Source organism: Emys orbicularis, chromosome 3 (assembly GCF_028017835.1).
Source record: "Emys orbicularis isolate rEmyOrb1 chromosome 3, rEmyOrb1.hap1, whole genome shotgun sequence".
NCBI lineage: Eukaryota > Metazoa > Chordata > Testudines > Emydidae > Emys > Emys orbicularis.
In genome coordinates, this window is record NC_088685.1 from 3,405,700 (window position 1) to 3,425,778 (window position 20,079).

General features: G+C 59.2%; 1 protein-coding gene across 1 annotated transcript; it reads right to left on the reverse strand.

Moving 5' to 3' along the window:
• Positions 1-705: 705 nt before the first annotated feature.
• Positions 706-13,067, reverse strand: ADGRF3 (adhesion G protein-coupled receptor F3). Its single transcript, XM_065400626.1, has 12 exons — positions 12,968-13,067; positions 12,155-12,334; positions 11,433-11,651; positions 8,810-9,019; positions 7,922-8,065; positions 6,685-6,881; positions 4,399-4,656; positions 3,295-3,771; positions 2,353-3,258; positions 1,997-2,038; positions 1,766-1,828; positions 706-786 (listed from the first exon to the last, which is right to left on the reverse strand). Exons 1-12 carry the CDS (start codon positions 13,065-13,067, stop codon positions 706-708), a joined length of 2,877 nt encoding a protein of 958 aa, XP_065256698.1.
• Positions 13,068-20,079: the final 7,012 nt, after the last annotated feature.

The following is a 20,079-nucleotide window of genomic DNA, read 5'->3' on the forward strand; positions in this document are numbered from 1 at the left end:
TGACATATAAGGCAACACCTCCTCCCTTTTTTCCCTGCCGGTCGCTCCTGAGCAAGTTGCACCTTTCTATACCAATATTCCAGGCATGCGTATTATCCCACCAAGGGTTCTAGAGAGATTACTGAAGAACCCAGGAAGCTGAGTAGCAAATACCGCCTCCTCAGTCGCCCCAGAACCTGCATGGGGCATATCAAAAGCTTCTTCGGGAGGAGAGTGAGACTTTTTCCCCAGAGCGGTTTGGGATCTGGGGAGGGGAGGCGCGGCGCATATGCAGCTGGCCCGGGGCTCCTCTGGATTGGGGTGAGGGGTGGGGGCTTGGGGAGGTTGGGGGAGGGGGGATCGGGGCACCTCCGGGCAGGTGGGGGGGGGGAGGTTCAGGGCTTTGGTGGGCTCAGGCTCTTCTGGCCAGCCTGGGGATCCTCCAGCCGAGGGGGGGCCCACTCAGGGCTCCTCCAGCTGACGGGGGTGGGGCGCTTGGAGGTACAGAGCTTCTCCTCCTCCCCTTTGGGGGAGATTCCTCATCCTCCATTGCCAGGGCAGCCATACCGGTTTGTTATCTCTATGGACGGAGGGTTGGGAGCAGGGGTGGAGCTTTGCTTGCTGCCAGAAGTAACCAGCAGCCAGCGACCTCCCTGTGACAGTGCCCTTTCCTCCTCCCCTGGTGGTGCTACGGCTGTCCTCGCCAGCAGGATTGCTTCCTCAGCCCTAGCGGTTTCCACCTGTCCGTAATTCCTCGTGCACACGGCTGCTCCTCAGCCTGGCCACCTCCTCCTGCAGCTCTCCTGCCTGCCTCCGGGAGATTCCACCAGCAGGCACCTCTCACACAGGACAGTCCCGCCAGCCTGGCGTTCTGTGATGGGGAAAATGCAGGCCACAGTCTCTGCAAACCCACGCCAGGGCCTGGGCAGGGGTATCCCTGGCTGGACACAGGTGGAGGTGGAGGCGTCAGGAGCAGTGCGGGCACTGGCAATGCAGCCTCTGATTTTCTTCGCTCTCCCTCCTAGAACCTTCCTCTCAACCCCCCCCCGCGTTTGCTGCCCCCCATTCACTAGCCCCCCTTGGTCGCTTAGCATCAGGCTTTCAAGCCAGTCTCTCCTAGGCCAGCCCTGCCCTCGTTAACGCGCAGGGGAAGGGTGATCACAAGTGCGCTCAAGGATCAAAGGACAAGAGGCTAAATCCTGGCTAGTGCCCACGCCGCTAGCAGCTAGTAGCCCTCTGGCCCCCTCCCCCCACAGTCCCCAAACACAATCCCCACCAGACCACGCAAGCCAAGAGAAATACCCAACCTCCCGGGCAGACGTCTGCTCCACAGCACCTAGCCCAACGGGCGTGTCCTCGTTACGTGCTGAGGAGCCTGAACTGAAATTGATGATCGCTCACAGTGCGGTCGCCTCTGTCTCTAGCCACATCCCATTTACTGCCTCTCACCGAGCCTTTCGGGAGAGCTAGAGACTCCTGCAGTGGAGCAGGCCTGTGAGCTTACACCTCATCCCATCTCGCCACGCCCTGCTCCCGGGCATTGTCTGGTCTCTTGTAAATGACACCGGCTCCCCTCACTTGGGAGTCTGTTCTCAGCTCCAGCAGGATCAACGTTCTTGCTATTCAGCCTGGACGACTGCCTTGCCTTGAACCTGCGGCACCTTGTGTGGCTGCTGCTCCCTTCTTCCCAAGGGGAGCAGTCGGGAAGCGCGGTGGCCCACAACACAGCTAACTCCTGGCCGTGCCGGTGTGCAGCGTACTACACAGGAGCTGGGGTCAAACTCACCTGAGCGGTGGTAGCCACGGAGGTGAGCTCTTTCTGGATGCGTTCGAGCAGAGCGTCCCGCACCTGTAGGGAACACAAGGTCACTCCTGTTATCCTGTCGGGAGATGGACCATTGGCCTGACCCGGTATGGCCATTCTTATGCTGTTAAGAGGGCGGTTGTTTTTGATGGCTGGTTGGAAGTGTCTTTGGCCAAGAGTGACTGGTGAAGGCTGGGAAGAGGAGCAGCTCACCTTCTTGTCCATGAGGCAGCCGAAGACCAGGATGAAGACACCCTGCGTGAAAGAGAAATAAAGGGCATTTACTTATCGGTTCTAACCTCATGCTGCTTAAATACTGTCCAGTGATTCCCCAGCCTATAGCCTGGTTTTCTGAGACCTCCGAGGCTCAGCAAGGTTAGCTCCAGGGGGCATGGCTGAGAGAAAGGGGACATGGCTGGGCTGGCCCTGTGCCGTGGCAGTCCCTAGCTGCCTGTCCCTTAGCGGGCTCCCAGGCCTTGTGTCCGGATGTGGGCCCCACACAGCTGGAAGGAGATAATGGGCATTTCGAGTCTTGCACATGTGGCAGATTGCCATGTCGTATAACCCACCTGAAATGAGTTCAGGACGGCGAACATGTAATGGGACAATTCAGAGCTCTTGCTTGTCATGGTGATAACCCCCAGCCCCCAGGTCAGGCCGAAGATGGGCGTCAGGATGAGCAGGGCTTTGAGAATGCTGAGCAGGGTCTTCCTCTCTTCTCCCTTGGGTCCCTCGGACAACGACGGCCTCATCAGCTTCATCACCACCACGAAAAGGATCAGCACGTTGACCAGGACAATGACCAGGACAGGCACAGAGAAGGCGTAAATCGCCCCATTGTGCCCATTGAGCCAACAGGCCGTGGCCTGGACGTAGCCCCGCTTGGGGTAGTAAACAGCTATGTCAGCAGCAGCAATGAGGAGCGGGCACAGGTACCCGATGGTCACCATGAGAGGCGTGACGGAGGCTCTGGCCAGCTGGTGGAAGACGAACACCAGGTGGTGGAAAAGCATGAGGGCTTGGACGAGCATCCAGAAGAACATGGCCAGGTAGAAGAAGTGTGTGAAGAACGTGGCAGCCACGCAGAGCTCGTTCTCGTGGCTCGGGGTCATCCAGGTGGAGCCCAGGAACCACGCGTTGGCCATCAGCAGGGACAGGGCGATGTTGACCAGAGTCATGTAGCGGAAGTAAGAGATCTTATTCCTGACCACCAACCGCCAGACCAGGTAGTAGATCCCCAAGCAGAGGATCAGGGCCAGGATGGAAGCGCAGACCCCGAACTGGCTCAGGAAGTCCAGCCAAAAGCTATCCGTGATGCTATGGATGGACATGAGGATGGAGAAGGAGGTCAGGTGCTGGCAGGTGCACTTGGTGGTGGTGGTGGTGCCTGTGCCAGAGGTTTGGCATCCCTGGGAGGACCAGCTTCCTTCCCCTTGGAACAAGCCATGGTCCCAGAACACGCACTGGGGCCTCTCCTCCCCAGAGGCTGCCGCAGCCTCCTCCTCTGTCACGTTCCTGTGACCAAAGGTCATGGCAATCTCTGCCTGGCTCACGCTCCCGTTGCTGGACATGATGCTGCTGGACAACAGCAGGCTGTCGAGGACGTAGCTGGAGCTGCCCAGCCCTGGGCCGTAGTTCGCAGGCAGGAGTCCGCCCAGCGTCTTCAGCGCCATGCTGGTCACAGTGACGTTGGCCCCCAGCTGCACCAGCTGCTCCAGCACTTCCTGGCTGATGTAGGTTTGGAGCAGGGGCTGCACGTGGAAGGTTTTGCTGTAGTCAGTCAGCGAATCCGGACCGAACACGGACCCTTGGAGCTCGACATTGGGCAGGATGAAGCTGAAGTTGCCGTCCGCGGGGACCGGCCGCCTGGTGATGTTCTCGATGGACTGCAGGAACGTGGAGGCCACAGAGGGCACGTCAGCTTGTGCCTTGGCCCACAGGGCCTGGGGATCGAAGTCAAGCATCTGGCTGACGACTGCCAGGAAAGTCTGCAAGCACAAAGACGGCATTTGCCAGCATTGGATTGGGTTGTACGGGCCTCGTCCCCTCAAGGGCTGATTTCCCAGAGCTGGCCTCTCCCTGCTCCCCCCCCCCCCTCCGGGAGCGACAGTGTCAGTGTTTATGCCATGGCCTGTCTGGGATGCCTCGCTCCGCCCCTACGCTTAGCACGGGAGATAACTGCAGTGACTGTGATCATTCTGGTATTTGCCGGCGAATGCTGACGTTCTGACGTCTACCACGCCAGCAGGGGGTCTGTGTGGGCTCCCCGTCTAGCTCATCTTTTCTCTCTCCATCCTCCCCCCGCATTTCTCTTTCCTTCTGGCTCCCCCCTTTCCTTCTCTGAGTCTCCTCGTTGAGGCAGGACAAGGCCTCGCTTTGCAAATGCTGAAAATAAACAGAGACTGAAAATGATCCAGGGCCAAACCCATGCGTCGTATAAGAATGCTACTGCCTGGGGTCGGGGACACCGTGTCTGTGCAGCGCCCCACACAACGGGGTCTGAAGTCCTGGTGAACATAGCGCATCGTGCCCGGCAGCCAGCTCTCCCAACCGGCTCTGATCACCAGCCTCAGCACCCTGTGCCAGATGTGCAGCGTCCCGCCGGCCAATCCCACCCAGTGTGGGCTGCCCACGTCCTGCCGGGTCTGCGAGCCGACCAGCGCCGCGTCCCGGGTACTCACGGCCATGGTGCTGCTGCTGAGGTGCAGGCCGGCGTCCCCGGCAATACGGGAGATGGTGTCTACCGTGGTCACTAGAGCCAGCAGGTCTGAGGCGGAGCTCACAGAGCCCCGCCCAGGCTGAGTCTCCGCCCTCAGCCACTCAATCAGCCGCGCCAGCTCGCTCCGGGGGTTGCCCAGCCCTGCCAGGACCAGCTGGAGAGTGAAAAGCGGGGGGAGGAGAGACTGAGATTTAACAGGCCGGGGCACTGGGGCGATCTCAGGGACGGACGTTTCGGAGCCTTCCACTTCCAATCCAACCCATGGGCCTGGTGTGCAGGGACCCAGCTCCCCCGGCCATGCGGGAGAGGAGCCAGTGCAGTCGCTGAAGTCAGTGGCCGTTTCTCAGCTCCCACGGGAGTAGGGTGACCAGACGTCCCGATTTTATAGGGACTGTCCCGATTTTTGGGTCTTTTTCTTGTATAGGCTCCTATCACCCCCAGCCCCCTGTCCCGATTTTTCACACTTGCTGTCTGGTCACCCTACACGGGATGGTGTGGAAGGGAGGTCTGGGCCGCAGGGGGTCTCGGTCCTGCCCCTTTCTGCAACAGCAGAGGCAACCCGCTGACTATGCTTTGCACTGACGGACGCAACGGAGTTTTGGGATGCTGGAAGGGACGGCTGTGAATTTCCAGGCTCTCTACCTACATCCAAGAACGTTTCCTGCACTCCGGCAAAGGGTCAGCATCAGGATCCCTGCTGGGGCTTTTCTCTCCCGAGGCTGCGGGGAGCAGCTGTGCTGTCTCATGCTCCAGTCGGGCTGTAAAGTCTGAACAGCGAGAGTCTGAACAGCGAGGGTGGTTCACGTCAGAACAACTCAGCTGGGGACACGGCGGGCTGCCATCAGACTGGCTGTCTCTGGAAGATCTGCTCTCACTCAGAAGGGCTTTCCAAGAGGCAGGATGGGCTAGAGCCTAGATCGACACCACTAGCCTGGGGTTCAGGAGACCAGCCATCTATTCCCGGCTCTGCTGCTAGGTGACCCTGGGCAAACGCTCCGTGCCTCGGTTTCCCCATTTGTAATATGGAGATAATGATCATGACCTCTTTAGTAAAGGGGTGTGAGAGCTAATGAGGATAAGAGCTAGGGCAGAATTCAGACCCTGGGAAATTGGGCAACCTCAGGAGCTCATGTGTAACCCATGTGCCTAATAGGGAGATATCTTTTTAAGAGACCCATTGGGGGGAGGTAGGAGTGAGCTGTGTCTGGGTCACTGTTGCTAGGCAGATTAAGCACTCCACAGCCAGAAGCTCCTGGAATTGGGGGTGGTAGTTTTGGGTCTGCTCCAGTAGGTTCCCGGTGGCTGGGGTCAGTCCCTGAGGGCAGCAGTCAGGGCGGCTGCTCTGCAAAGGGCCATGTGCCCTGGGTGAGCTGGGAGAAGCTGAACCGGGAGCAGACAGCCGGCTGGTGTCCCGAACTCGGAAGCATTTTGCAGCAGGGTTTTCTTTAAATCTAGACACGTAACGGAGTGGCTGGTTAATCAGTTCGCTGGCTGGCTAGCAGGGGTTTCAGCAGGGGAAGGGTCTGCCTGGATTCCAGCTTAAGATCCCGACAAGCAAGTGGAGGGAAGATGCTGTTTGAGACTCAGACTGTCTAGACTTGGTGATCAAAGACTCTAACTGAGACATGGATGAACTCAGCCTAAGCTTTTGGGAACGCTCAGTTTCTTCTCGCTGTGTTTCTGAGGGGACTGAACAGTTCAGATTTGAATTTGTTTTCTTTATTGATGTTTCTGTATCACTGTGAAGATAATGTCTGTGGTTATAACGTAGCCAGGTCATGCTGTAAACATTAGATTATGATTTGTTTCTTTATCATAAGATTTTATAGAGTTATTGAATTAAATTCATTTCTTTAGTTCCTTTGGGGACTTGAAGGTGGGAGGTTGACCCTGTGCAATCGGTGAAAATCCTGAGAGACTGAACGCTGGGTCTCCAGCTACTTTCGATGGGAGTTGGGGTTTTTTAGGCACTGGAGTCGGGCAATGAAGGGAACTCTAGCCCACCCAAAGGTTACACACGGATCGTTGGGAAGGAGGTTCCTTCATTTCCATCCGGAGTGACCCCGGGACAATGCTAGAGTAATCTCCCCTTGGGGAGAGCGAGCGCTGAGGCTGAAATGCAGACGGGTGTGTGGCATCGTAGGGCTAAGGAACAAGAGGATGGCAGGAAGCCTCCACTCACCTGAGCACTGCGCAGTCCAGCCAGGAGCTCCCCGTTGGTGCACTTGGTTATCACCTCTCCCCAGACTCCTCCCACGGAGCAGCTCCTCTGCACCATCCCAGCTCTGTTGTCAGGACACGAGATCTCGGCCACCCGCCCCGCCTTGGTGGCCGTCCACGTGCCTTGCGAGTCGTTGCTGGGACAGAAGGGATCCCCAGCTGGGACAACAGGGAGGGAGGAGAAGACAGAGTGAGAGCAAAGCGCGTGGGACGATGACACGGTAAATAACGATCGACTGGTGTGGAGCAAAGAACGGGAACCAGGTGCACACCAAGGATCGGAGCTGTCAAGCATGGTCCAATCGCCAGGGAAAGTCCTCGGCGCGTCTCCGGTGCTACCCACCGTCAGACACACAGCTGGGAGACGCTCACGCCACGGTAGCGCGTGCCCGCCGTGTCACGGAGTAAGGGGGAACTCAGGGCCCTGCACCCCTGGCTTCCTGCGATTCACCATGACTCTCAGCCAGCCAGTAAAGCAGAAGGTTTATTTAGATGACGGGAATACAGTCCGAGACCGGTCTTGCAGGCACAGACAACAGGATACCCCTCAGTTAGGTCCATCTTGGGGTCCTCGGGCATCCCAGCCCCCCTCCAGAGGTCAGAGCCCTCCCTGCCTCCAGCCACCTCACCAGCCAGCTTCCCCGAGTCTGCCTTCAGCGACCCCTCCCACAGCCTTTGTTCAGTTTCCCGGGCAAAGGTGTCACCTCGCCCCAGCCCCCTCCTGGGTTCTCATGTTACAGGCTCAGGTATTTCCCTTCAGTCATTCTCCCATCCCCCAACGCAGACCATCCCAGCCACACTCCCCTGTCAGCACTTACAGATCACAGTAAGAACAGTCCCAGTTCGTCACAGCCGTCAGACCCACAGCTGGGAGACGATCACGCCACGGTAGCGCGTGCCCGCCGTCAGACCCACAGCTGGGAGACGCTAATGCCACGGTAGTGCGTGCCCGCCGTCAGACCCACAGCTGGGAGACGCTCACGCCACGGTAGCGCGTGCCCGCCGTCAGACACACAGCTGGGAGATGCTCACGCTATGGTAGCGCGTACGAGCAAAGAGAATCACAAGCATAGAGGGCCCCTGAGAGCTAGGGTGGCTTTACCCCATCTCCAGTGTGGTTTGGCTGCTGCCCCCAGCCCCGACCCCTGGGGAGCTGAGAGGACAAACCAAACTCCCGTGGCACACTTAGCGCTCCTCACCTTGTATTACAGACACCGTCACCACCGCCTGGGCCGCGCCCAGCCCCTCGCTCTCAAACACGCACTGGTACGGGGTGTCCTGGGCGGGGCAGGTCTCCAGGGGGAGGGAATGGCAGAGCGGGTCCGTGTCACCCACCAGGTCAGCTGAGACAGGGAACAGGAGACACAGGTACATGCGAGGGACACGGCAGGCCTAGCACACCAACTGATGGGCTCGGGCTGACGTGACGAGAGGCTGCAGAGGCCAGGGCCAGTCAGCGTGGAGAGGGGGAGTTTCGGAGAGGATGTGTCTGACCTCAAAGCACCTGACCAACACGCGTTCGTTAATTAGGCCCCTGCGTGCGACTAAGCCTCAGCCGCAGTGCAGAGCCGGGGACTCTGCCACAGAGCGAGGGATACGTGACGGTGGAAGGCCACCCAGCACGTCAGGGACTGCTGGAAAAGGGCCTTTTTCCGGCTCTAACCACCAGACACCACGGTGATGCCGAGAGGAGATACTCGTTCGGGCAGCATGCAGCCAGCCCATCGGGCACCCTCTGGCGGGAGCTGGGTGAATCAAAGCCTGTGGCCTGATGGGTCATTTTATATAGGCACTAGTGATGCTCCTAGCTAGGAAAACTCAGCTAAGAGACATCACGTCTCCTGCGTCAGCTGATCGGCGGGGGCCAGGAAGGACAGGCCGGCATTGCCCAGCTGGTTGGAGGCGTCCAGCTCGTGTGGAACGCCAGGGAACAGGATACTAGACCAGCTGGGCCACTGGTCAGAGCCAGGCTGGTGCGTCCTGCATTCCCATCCCATGACTTCCACTCCCAGAGTCAGGGCAGGTTCCTAGAGTTCCAGGGTCCCCCCGGGGTGTGCAGTACTCCCCCCACTCAGCCCCCCACGCACCTGGAGCTCTGGAGCCGGGGACCCAGGACACTCGATAGGCTTTGCCTCTGTTCCTGATACAGCACCGCAGGGTAATCCCGCCGGAGGAGCTGCAGTTCATGGACACCTGGGCCGGGGTCTGGACGATGTCTTCGGGGCCCAGCGAGACGCTGACCTGCTCCCTGAGCTGTAGCTGGGAGTTCTCATAGACGTACTGGCATAGGTACTCCCCTGCCGGACACCAGAACAGAGTCACGGGCTGGCTCGCTCTGCCCCCCGCCTGCCTCGCGCAGGGGAGAGGCACCCTCTGCAGCGCCATCACCACCTGGGGGGCTGATCTCTCTCTCTCCCTCCAAGGAGGCAGGCTCAGGGCTTGGCATCAGCGGCTGCAGGGCGTGTTGTGGGTGAACCAGTAAGTGGAGCTGGTCTATGGTATTCCAAGTCAGCACTAGGGAGCGCTGTGCTGCCGTTTTTGGATGAGGTGGAGAACTAGGGTCCTCAGCACGTGTGATGGCTAACTGTCTTGGAGGACTTAGCCCAAGGGTGGGCGTGAGCCCCATTGGCATGGCTCAGCTCTAACCTGAGACGTTACGCTCTGCCTCCTGGTATCCCCGCCTCGGCACTTCCCACTGGAAATACTTCCTCCCTGCAAATCCTGCTGTGCCTGTTGGCTGGTGCAGAATTCCTGCTCCGTTCCAGCCCGCGCGTGACTGATGGGCTGACAGCTTTTAGCGGGCTCATGCGCTGGGGTCCTAGTGGGTGAATGGACGCCTGCATCATCCCTAACTCGCCTGCGCAGCTTCAGCAAAGAGGCCCAGGGTGCACATCAAACAGGGTCTCCCCTTGCCCTGCTCTGGGTGGGACAGACCTGATTTTCACAGGGTCCAGCAAGATTAGTGTGATGCTGGCAGACCAGAAACCTGCTCGCGCCATGGTCCCCATGTGTCCACTGAACACTGACACATCCCTAGCTGCAGTCGGTCTGGCTCAGCTGCGTGTTAGTATTGTTAAAACAGCTACTGAGATTATAAGAATGTGTTTAGACTTTATTAAATGCTTGTGCCTGGCTGCCTGCATTCAGCTCGTTGATAACATCTGCAGCCCACAGGGTAAGGTAATATCTGAGCGGTTGTACTGTGAGTCTCTGTGACTGTACAGCTCACCAGACAGGAGAGAGATGATAACTAGAGTGAAGTGCTCATCTCCAACAGAAGGTGTGACGTCCTGCCCAGCAAGAAAGGTCTATTGGCACCAGGCAGGCTATTGTGGGATGTTAAAGAGGACAACGGCGTTGGCTGTTTTGTCTTCCTCCTGGGAAGCAGAGTCATGCAAGGGATTTCTCCCATCATCTGAGTTTGCAGCTCAGAGCACAAGGGAGAAGGGGGATATAATCCCCAAACAAGAGGGAACAGGATCTTTATGCTGCTTGGACGCTGGGTGGCCACGTTTACTAGGCGTAAGCGAGAGATCCCCAGCTGCTTAGCCTGGGCTAGCCCTAGAGGTCATATAGAGTTTGCTGATTATAGAAGCTTCTATTACCTTTTTAAATGTAAGATTGGAACTCACTGGTGTATCTATGTTTACCTGCTTTAACCTTGTAAATGACTCTCTGGTTTCCTTTTCCTATTTAATAAATCTTGAGATAGTTGATTACAGGATTGGCTACAAGCCTTGTCTTTGGTGTGAGATCTAAGGTGCAATTGACCTGGGGTCAGTGACTGGTCCTTTGGGACTGGGAGTAACCTGAATATAGCTGTGATCCTTGTTGTAAGGGACCATCTATCACAAAGGCAGGCTCACCTGGGTGGCGAGACAGGTCGGCGTACCCAAGGGGACTGTCTGAGACTCCATGTTAGGGCTGTTATCGTGCCTGGGGAGTTCACACTTGCCCACTGGTTGGTGAGATCCAAGTGCAGAACTCACAGGGGTTTGTGCCCTGGTGCCTAACGGTGTCCCTGAGGTTGGTACCCCCGCTCTCGAGTCGCTGCCGGCTGCATTACAACCAGCACAAGGGACAATTAAAGAACCCCTCTCTTCATTCGACGTGTCAGGACGTGGTAACACATCGTGGAAGGGAGAGGCAAAAATCCCAGGACAGCTCCGCTTCCCGCCAGGAGAATATTGTCCCATGGAGCAGGATGCCCCACCAAGGGGACTGAGTTCCCCTCCCATCATTGGGGGAGGGGTGTCCCTCCAGGTGAGGGCTGGTGGGTGGAGCTTGCACCGCCTGTGCTGCACCAGAGCTGAGGATGTGGGGCTTCCAAGCCGGCCCCTCGCGCCCGTGTGAAATCCCCGAGTGACGCCCCTTCGCAGTGACTCATGCTGACTCAGGGGCACTGCGACCCACCAGCCCTCCCCTAATGCGGAATGCAACAGTCAAACTCATCCGGCTAGGAGCGGCTCACAGAGAGCGGGACCGGGGCAGGGGGTGGAAGGATCAGTCTAGGGAGACTTGGTGACTTCTCCTGCTGCCCAGGAGTTAATGCAGCCCCCCGGAGGGGTTAGAGCTAGATCGCTCCGGTCACCGGCCTGCCTCGACCAGAGGTGGCCTGGGGAGAGCAGCCGGTCTTGGTGAGAACTGCCTGGGAGCCGCAGTCCCCTGCTGTCCGCACTGTTCCTACCACTGGGGTGTGGGGGGATGTACCTGCCCAGTCCGCGGAGATGGAGCTGACTCTCAGGACGGCCACTGAGCCGTTGGTTACCAGCATCGTCTGAGTCCCATTGCGGATCTCCCTTGCCAAGCTCCCGTCGGGGCTGAGCAGGTACCATGTCACCTCGGTGGCCCCCGCCCCCAGGCTGAAGGAGATGGTGAGGTCGCCCCCTGCTGGGATTAGCTGGGAGCCCGACGTTGGGCTCGCAGTGCCTGAAATGAGAAGCAGGGGATCATGCCCAGGGTGCTGACAGCAGCCCCCGCTGGGCACCGCCCGTCGGGTGAGCCCAAAGCAGGCCCCTTCTCCACGGATTAGGGGCTGACAGCAGCCTTCAGATACACGGGCAGGATGCCTGGGAGCTGACGGGCTCCCGGAGCCCGGCCCAGCGCACCCACAAGCCAGCATCTCGGAGCACTTCCGGGAAGCCTCCCGTGCGCCCAGCGAGGCAGCTGGGCACCGTGAGCGCAAGAAGGGGACAGGAGGGTGAGCAGGCCCCTTGCCAGCATGGCACTGCCTTGGGTGCCTCATTTCTTGGGGCCCCCACTTGTTCCACATGCAGAATTGGGCCTGAGGCCCCACATCAGTCAGCTCTCCCCCGGGCTGGCAAAGCGAGATGGGAATCCAGGAGTTCGGGGATCATTTCACCCACCACCTCAAGGGTCTCATGGCGCCTGGCCCTGGGGCAGGCTTGGGCACAGGGCAGCAGGGAGCTTGCCTGTGGTGCTGGGGAGCAGTGGCTGGCAGTATCCGGGGCTCTCGGCCGTCCAGCGGAGACAGCTGCAGGGGGAGAGGAGGAGGGTCCCGCAGGCGGCGTACTGGCCGCAGACGACGCCGTTCCACTCGTAGCCTGGCAGGCAGCGGCACTCCCGACTGGCGCCCTGCACCGGGCCGCACTCTGAGGTCAGGAGGAGAGAGGAGATGGTGAGGACGGGTGGGAGCCTGCTCAGCTCGGTGCCTGCTGTGAGGTACCCCCGGGGGCTGCCGAGCCAGCCAGAGGCTTTCGGGAGCACCCCAGAGACCCCTCTGCTATTGCTGCCTACCCTGGGGCGTACCGCGGGGCTGCCAGCCGGGCATCGGCCAGGCCCACGCGCACTCAGGAGACTTGACTGTGGCTGTGAGGGGGTGGAGCAGGCAGTAGAGTCAGCAGGGGATGGGTGCAGGTCAGGCAGTGGGGAGTTGGCGGGGCGGATGGAAACGGGTCAGGTGGCCTGGGGGGTGGTTGGGGGTCAGATGTTCAGGGATGTGTGGATGCTGGTCAGGTGGTGGTGGGGCGGGACGGACATGCATCACCCAGTCTGGGGGCCTGAGGGGATGGCCAGGGGTAAGATGTTCGGGAGTGCCGGTCAGGTGGTGGTGGGGCGGGACGGACATGCATCAGCCATTCTGGGGGGCTGGACACACGCGGGCCAGGTGGCCTGGGGGGATTGATGCGGGTCAGGCCATTTGGGGGGCAGGGGTTAGAGAGAGGCACTGGGTGTGTGGGTTGAGAGGGGCCTTGCCCGTCCCCGGGGGCCCACGTGCCGCTCACCAGTGCTGACGCCCAGGGTTGTGATGTTGCCCGCAGAGCCCACGAGTGGCCTAGGCACAGGCAGTGCCCCGAGGAGCAGCTGGATCTGGGCAGCGTCCATCGTCCCTGGGGCGAGCGGCGCCAGCATTACGTAGGCAGCACCGCTGAGCAGGCCTGAAACACCAGAGCGAACCTGTCTGGGCAGGGGGCTGGGCACTGCCCTGAGGCCTCTGCTCCCCCCACGGCGTGCGGGATGCCTGGCGGTGCCCAGCTTTCCCCACCCCAGCCCTGGTGCTGTCACACAGAGCGAGGATGCCCGGGCATGGGACCTGGGACCCTGTGGGGCTCGCAGTGCGTAGCCGACGGCCTGGGGGGCAGGATCGGGTGGCCCAGTGGTTAGCACATTAACCAGGGACATAGCAAACCAGGGCACTTCCCATCTCTGCCAGATGCCCTGGGCGAGTCCCCCAGCACCTGCCTCCCTGGAGAAATACACTAAAGACCAGACACCAGGCCATGCAGGGGCCATAGACAGACCCTCGAGAGACCTCCCCCCTTCTCGGATCTTGCGTAGGGAGCTACCTAACCAGATACACCCTCTCGCATTCCTGCCCCTGCCCCCCAGGACGCGGCTGGAGGCCATCCTGTCCCTGGCTGGCCAGAGACCACACCCAGACCTGCGCCTGCAGCAGCCGACCCCGACCCGGCTCTGCGTTCGACCCACCCTGTGACCTACGTGATGCCGAGGGAGCCCCGGGCTGCACTTCGCCAGGCACAGGCTCCGGGCTGGGTTTCACTGGGTGTCTGTGCCGGCAGCAGGATCCTGGCTCTCAGATCTGGGTTTGCCCACTGGGGGTGGGGGTGAGGGAAGGGGAGTCATAGAGCGGCTGGGTGGGGTCCTGGGATCTCATCTAGCGGCGTCAGGAAGTGAAAAGCCTGGGGACTGAGGGGGCAGCGTGTCCCTCCTGTCAGTACCATGCTGCTCCACTCTTGAGGCACTGAAATGATCCCTCCCCCATCCTAGCGGTCAGCCCCTGGGCAGGTTCTGCTTCTCCGGACCGGCCCGTTTCCCAACTGTGAATTTTCAGGGGGGTTGCCTGGTGCTGCCTGCAGGCTCTGAGGAGGGGGGAGGGGGCTAGCAGCAGTCAGTTTGCAGAGAGCCAGCCTAAGGTGAGGGGAGTTGGGCCACGCAGCCACAGGGAGCAGCCTGCTTTGTCTCTCTCTGCTTTGCTGCTTGGTGTGTATTGTTCTGACTTCTCAGAAATAAAACTGGGTGATGGTGCAGCCTTCCAGCAAGAGTATTGTAGGTTTTAGCCAACTTCTCAGGGTATCTGCAGAGTATGCAACACTTCCCACCGTTCCTCCCTGTCCCCTGTCTCCCTTCCCATCCCTTGCCCTCCCCCAGCTCAGGAAACACCGCTGAGGGCCCCATCTCCCACCATGCCCTGCTCACCAGCTGTCCTCCTGACTCTCTCCAGGGGGGCCTGGCCATCGCTCTCCCCCGCTGGGCTCCTGAGACCCTGGGGAAGGACCAAGGGAGAGAGACTGAGCATTAGCAAGAGCCACACAGGCAGGCAGAGAGCCTGGCTTGGCCTCACAGGGGGTAGGGGTGGGGTCGCTGGGCCCAGATCCACTCCAATCTCCTGACAGCCAGCAGTATGGGCCGTGCACAGAAGCTGCATCAGGATCACCTGCTCTTGCATCCCTGGCCCTCAAGCCACATAGCACAGGTGTGCTGCATGCACTGTATTTACAGCTGAAGCACCCACCAGCAGCCCCGCAGATCGGCTCCTCCCCCTCCCTCCCAGCGCCTCCCGCCCGCACGATCAGCTGTTCAGCAGCGTGCAGGAGGTGCTGAAGGGATGAAAGAGGCTGTGACGTTATTGATATAATCTGGGACCATATAGATCATTGTTGCAACCAAAGTCCTGTAGTGGCACCAAATCTTGTATAAAGGGGGGTCAAATGAGGTGTCTAAGACAAGGTTATGGTTTGCTGGTTATAATTATGCTGTCTATATGTGTGTATCAGTTTTGTAGTTGAAGTTATGAATATTGGCTCTATACTGTCTGTATGGCAAACTTATGCTATGCTTCTGGGTGACATCCCAGACAAGTTGGTGTTAGCTCTGCCTAGCTTGCTTGATGGCCCATTAAGGACCATCAGCTATACAATGGACCCATTGAGAGAAGGCAAATACGCCTTGTAACTCAGCAAAGTATGCAGGAACTGGCCCATGTGACTCCAGACTCCATTTTGCTGTAATTTTCCACAGTAAGGACAAAGAAGTGTTCTTACACCTGGAAAAGACTATAAAAGGCTGATGCCTCATCTCCATCTGGTCTTCAATCCTGCTTCTTACCTCTGGAGGGACTTTGCTACAAACTGAAGCTCTGAACAAAGGACTGAGGACCCATCCCAGCTGGGGATGTTCCAGAGACTTGATTTGAACCTGCAGTTTATTCTATCACTGCTACAAGCCTGAACCAAGAACTTTGCCATTACTGTATGTAATCAATTCCATTTAACCAATTCTAACTCTCATCTCTATCTTTTTCCTTTTATGAATAAACCTTTAGATTTTAGATTCTAAAGGATTGGCAACAGCCTGGTTTGTGGGTAAGATTTGATTTGCATATTGACCTGGGTCTGGGGCTTGGTCCTTTGGGATCAGGAGAACCTTTTTTCTTTTACTGGGGTATTGGCTTTCATAACCATTCATCCCCATAACAAGTGGCACTGGTGGTGATACTGGGAAACTAGCAACAGGGCTGCTAACAGGGGAGTTTAAGTGGGAGTGAGTCTCATTGGAGGAGAAGGTATCTGTACTTGCGTCTGTCTTTGTAGTGCTTGTATGTGTAGAGGCCTGTAGGGGCAGTGTGCTGAGCCCCGAGCCCTGAGTAGGGGCTCCGCCCTGATTAGGGGGCGGAGCTTGGCTGATTAGGGGGCCTATAAAAGAGGCCTCCCAGCCGAGCAGCGGCCCTAGCAGCGAGCAGCGGCCCCCAGGAGCCGGCCAACAGGGCTGCTAACAGGGGAGTTTAAGTGGGAGTGAGTCTCATTGGAGGAGAAGGTATCTGTACTTGCGTCTGTCTTTGTAGTGCTTGTATGTGTAGAGGCCTGTAGGGGCAGTGTGCTGAGCCCCGAGCCCTGAGTAGGGGCTCCGCCCTGATTAGGGGGCGGAGCTTGGCTGATTAGGGGGCCTATAAAAGAGGCCTCCCAGCCGAGCAGCGGCCCTAGCAGCGAGCAGCGGCCCCCAGGAGCCGGCCAACAGGGCTGCTAACAGGGGAGTTTAAGTGGGAGTGAGTCTCATTGGAGGAGAAGGTATCTGTACTTGCGTCTGTCTTTGTAGTGCTTGTATGTGTAGAGGCCTGTAGGGGCAGTGTGCTGAGCCCCGAGCCCTGAGTAGGGGCTCCGCCCTGATTAGGGGGCGGAGCTTGGCTGATTAGGGGGCCTATAAAAGAGGCCTCCCAGCCGAGCAGCGGCCCTAGCAGCGAGCAGCGGCCCCCAGGAGCCGGCCAACAGGGCTGCTAACAGGGGAGTTTAAGTGGGAGTGAGTCTCATTGGAGGAGAAGGTATCTGTACTTGCGTCTGTCTTTGTAGTGCTTGTATGTGTAGAGGCCTGTAGGGGCAGTGTGCTGAGCCCCGAGCCCTGAGTAGGGGCTCCGCCCTGATTAGGGGGCGGAGCTTGGCTGATTAGGGGGCCTATAAAAGAGGCCTCCCAGCCGAGCAGCGGCCCTAGCAGCGAGCAGCGGCCCCCAGGAGCCGGCCAACAGGGCTGCTAACAGGGGAGTTTAAGTGGGAGTGAGTCTCATTGGAGGAGAAGGTATCTGTACTTGCGTCTGTCTTTGTAGTGCTTGTATGTGTAGAGGCCTGTAGGGGCAGTGTGCTGAGCCCCGAGCCCTGAGTAGGGGCTCCGCCCTGATTAGGGGGCGGAGCTTGGCTGATTAGGGGGCCTATAAAAGAGGCCTCCCAGCCGAGCAGCGGCCCTAGCAGCGAGCAGCGGCCCCCAGGAGCCGGCCAACAGGGCTGCTAACAGGGGAGTTTAAGTGGGAGTGAGTCTCATTGGAGGAGAAGGTATCTGTACTTGCGTCTGTCTTTGTAGTGCTTGTATGTGTAGAGGCCTGTAGGGGCAGTGTGCTGAGCCCCGAGCCCTGAGTAGGGGCTCCGCCCTGATTAGGGGGCGGAGCTTGGCTGATTAGGGGGCCTATAAAAGAGGCCTCCCAGCCGAGCAGCGGCCCTAGCAGCGAGCAGCGGCCCCCAGGAGCCGGCCAACAGGGCTGCTAACAGGGGAGTTTAAGTGGGAGTGAGTCTCATTGGAGGAGAAGGTATCTGTACTTGCGTCTGTCTTTGTAGTGCTTGTATGTGTAGAGGCCTGTAGGGGCAGTGTGCTGAGCCCCGAGCCCTGAGTAGGGGCTCCGCCCTGATTAGGGGGCGGAGCTTGGCTGATTAGGGGGCCTATAAAAGAGGCCTCCCAGCCGAGCAGCGGCCCTAGCAGCGAGCAGCGGCCCCCAGGAGCCGGCCAACAGGGCTGCTAACAGGGGAGTTTAAGTGGGAGTGAGTCTCATTGGAGGAGAAGGTATCTGTACTTGCGTCTGTCTTTGTAGTGCTTGTATGTGTAGAGGCCTGTAGGGGCAGTGTGCTGAGCCCCGAGCCCTGAGTAGGGGCTCCGCCCTGATTAGGGGGCGGAGCTTGGCTGATTAGGGGGCCTATAAAAGAGGCCTCCCAGCCGAGCAGCGGCCCTAGCAGCGAGCAGCGGCCCCCAGGAGCCGGCCAACAGGGCTGCTAACAGGGGAGTTTAAGTGGGAGTGAGTCTCATTGGAGGAGAAGGTATCTGTACTTGCGTCTGTCTTTGTAGTGCTTGTATGTGTAGAGGCCTGTAGGGGCAGTGTGCTGAGCCCCGAGCCCTGAGTAGGGGCTCCGCCCTGATTAGGGGGCGGAGCTTGGCTGATTAGGGGGCCTATAAAAGAGGCCTCCCAGCCGAGCAGCGGCCCTAGCAGCGAGCAGCGGCCCCCAGGAGCCGGCCAACAGGGCTGCTAACAGGGGAGTTTAAGTGGGAGTGAGTCTCATTGGAGGAGAAGGTATCTGTACTTGCGTCTGTCTTTGTAGTGCTTGTATGTGTAGAGGCCTGTAGGGGCAGTGTGCTGAGCCCCGAGCCCTGAGTAGGGGCTCCGCCCTGATTAGGGGGCGGAGCTTGGCTGATTAGGGGGCCTATAAAAGAGGCCTCCCAGCCGAGCAGCGGCCCTAGCAGCGAGCAGCGGCCCCCAGGAGCCGGCCAACAGGGCTGCTAACAGGGGAGTTTAAGTGGGAGTGAGTCTCATTGGAGGAGAAGGTATCTGTACTTGCGTCTGTCTTTGTAGTGCTTGTATGTGTAGAGGCCTGTAGGGGCAGTGTGCTGAGCCCCGAGCCCTGAGTAGGGGCTCCGCCCTGATTAGGGGGCGGAGCTTGGCTGATTAGGGGGCCTATAAAAGAGGCCTCCCAGCCGAGCAGCGGCCCTAGCAGCGAGCAGCGGCCCCCAGGAGCCGGCCAACAGGGCTGCTAACAGGGGAGTTTAAGTGGGAGTGAGTCTCATTGGAGGAGAAGGTATCTGTACTTGCGTCTGTCTTTGTAGTGCTTGTATGTGTAGAGGCCTGTAGGGGCAGTGTGCTGAGCCCCGAGCCCTGAGTAGGGGCTCCGCCCTGATTAGGGGGCGGAGCTTGGCTGATTAGGGGGCCTATAAAAGAGGCCTCCCAGCCGAGCAGCGGCCCTAGCAGCGAGCAGCGGCCCCCAGGAGCCGGCCAACAGGGCTGCTAACAGGGGAGTTTAAGTGGGAGTGAGTCTCATTGGAGGAGAAGGTATCTGTACTTGCGTCTGTCTTTGTAGTGCTTGTATGTGTAGAGGCCTGTAGGGGCAGTGTGCTGAGCCCCGAGCCCTGAGTAGGGGCTCCGCCCTGATTAGGGGGCGGAGCTTGGCTGATTAGGGGGCCTATAAAAGAGGCCTCCCAGCCGAGCAGCGGCCCTAGCAGCGAGCAGCGGCCCCCAGGAGCCGGCCAACAGGGCTGCTAACAGGGGAGTTTAAGTGGGAGTGAGTCTCATTGGAGGAGAAGGTATCTGTACTTGCGTCTGTCTTTGTAGTGCTTGTATGTGTAGAGGCCTGTAGGGGCAGTGTGCTGAGCCCCGAGCCCTGAGTAGGGGCTCCGCCCTGATTAGGGGGCGGAGCTTGGCTGATTAGGGGGCCTATAAAAGAGGCCTCCCAGCCGAGCAGCGGCCCTAGCAGCGAGCAGCGGCCCCCAGGAGCCGGCCAACAGGGCTGCTAACAGGGGAGTTTAAGTGGGAGTGAGTCTCATTGGAGGAGAAGGTATCTGTACTTGCGTCTGTCTTTGTAGTGCTTGTATGTGTAGAGGCCTGTAGGGGCAGTGTGCTGAGCCCCGAGCCCTGAGTAGGGGCTCCGCCCTGATTAGGGGGCGGAGCTTGGCTGATTAGGGGGCCTATAAAAGAGGCCTCCCAGCCGAGCAGCGGCCCTAGCAGCGAGCAGCGGCCCCCAGGAGCCGGCCAACAGGGCTGCTAACAGGGGAGTTTAAGTGGGAGTGAGTCTCATTGGAGGAGAAGGTATCTGTACTTGCGTCTGTCTTTGTAGTGCTTGTATGTGTAGAGGCCTGTAGGGGCAGTGTGCTGAGCCCCGAGCCCTGAGTAGGGGCTCCGCCCTGATTAGGGGGCGGAGCTTGGCTGATTAGGGGGCCTATAAAAGAGGCCTCCCAGCCGAGCAGCGGCCCTAGCAGCGAGCAGCGGCCCCCAGGAGCCGGCCAACAGGGCTGCTAACAGGGGAGTTTAAGTGGGAGTGAGTCTCATTGGAGGAGAAGGTATCTGTACTTGCGTCTGTCTTTGTAGTGCTTGTATGTGTAGAGGCCTGTAGGGGCAGTGTGCTGAGCCCCGAGCCCTGAGTAGGGGCTCCGCCCTGATTAGGGGGCGGAGCTTGGCTGATTAGGGGGCCTATAAAAGAGGCCTCCCAGCCGAGCAGCGGCCCTAGCAGCGAGCAGCGGCCCCCAGGAGCCGGCCAACAGGGCTGCTAACAGGGGAGTTTAAGTGGGAGTGAGTCTCATTGGAGGAGAAGGTATCTGTACTTGCGTCTGTCTTTGTAGTGCTTGTATGTGTAGAGGC

Excerpts from the sequence above, each read along its gene's own strand:
- ADGRF3 (XM_065400626.1), bottom strand. The coding sequence starts at position 13,067 with ATGGACGCTGCCCAGATCCAGCTGCTCCTCGGGGCACTGCCTGTGCCT. Across the intron at positions 9,020-11,432 it reads CATCTCCGCGGACTGGGCAG|GGGAGTACCTATGCCAGTAC; the intron begins GTACATCCCCCC and ends GGTGTCCGGCAG. Across the intron at positions 3,772-4,398 it reads ACGTGGGCAGCCCACACTGG|ACTTTCCTGGCAGTCGTCAG; the intron begins GTGGGATTGGCC and ends TTGTGCTTGCAG.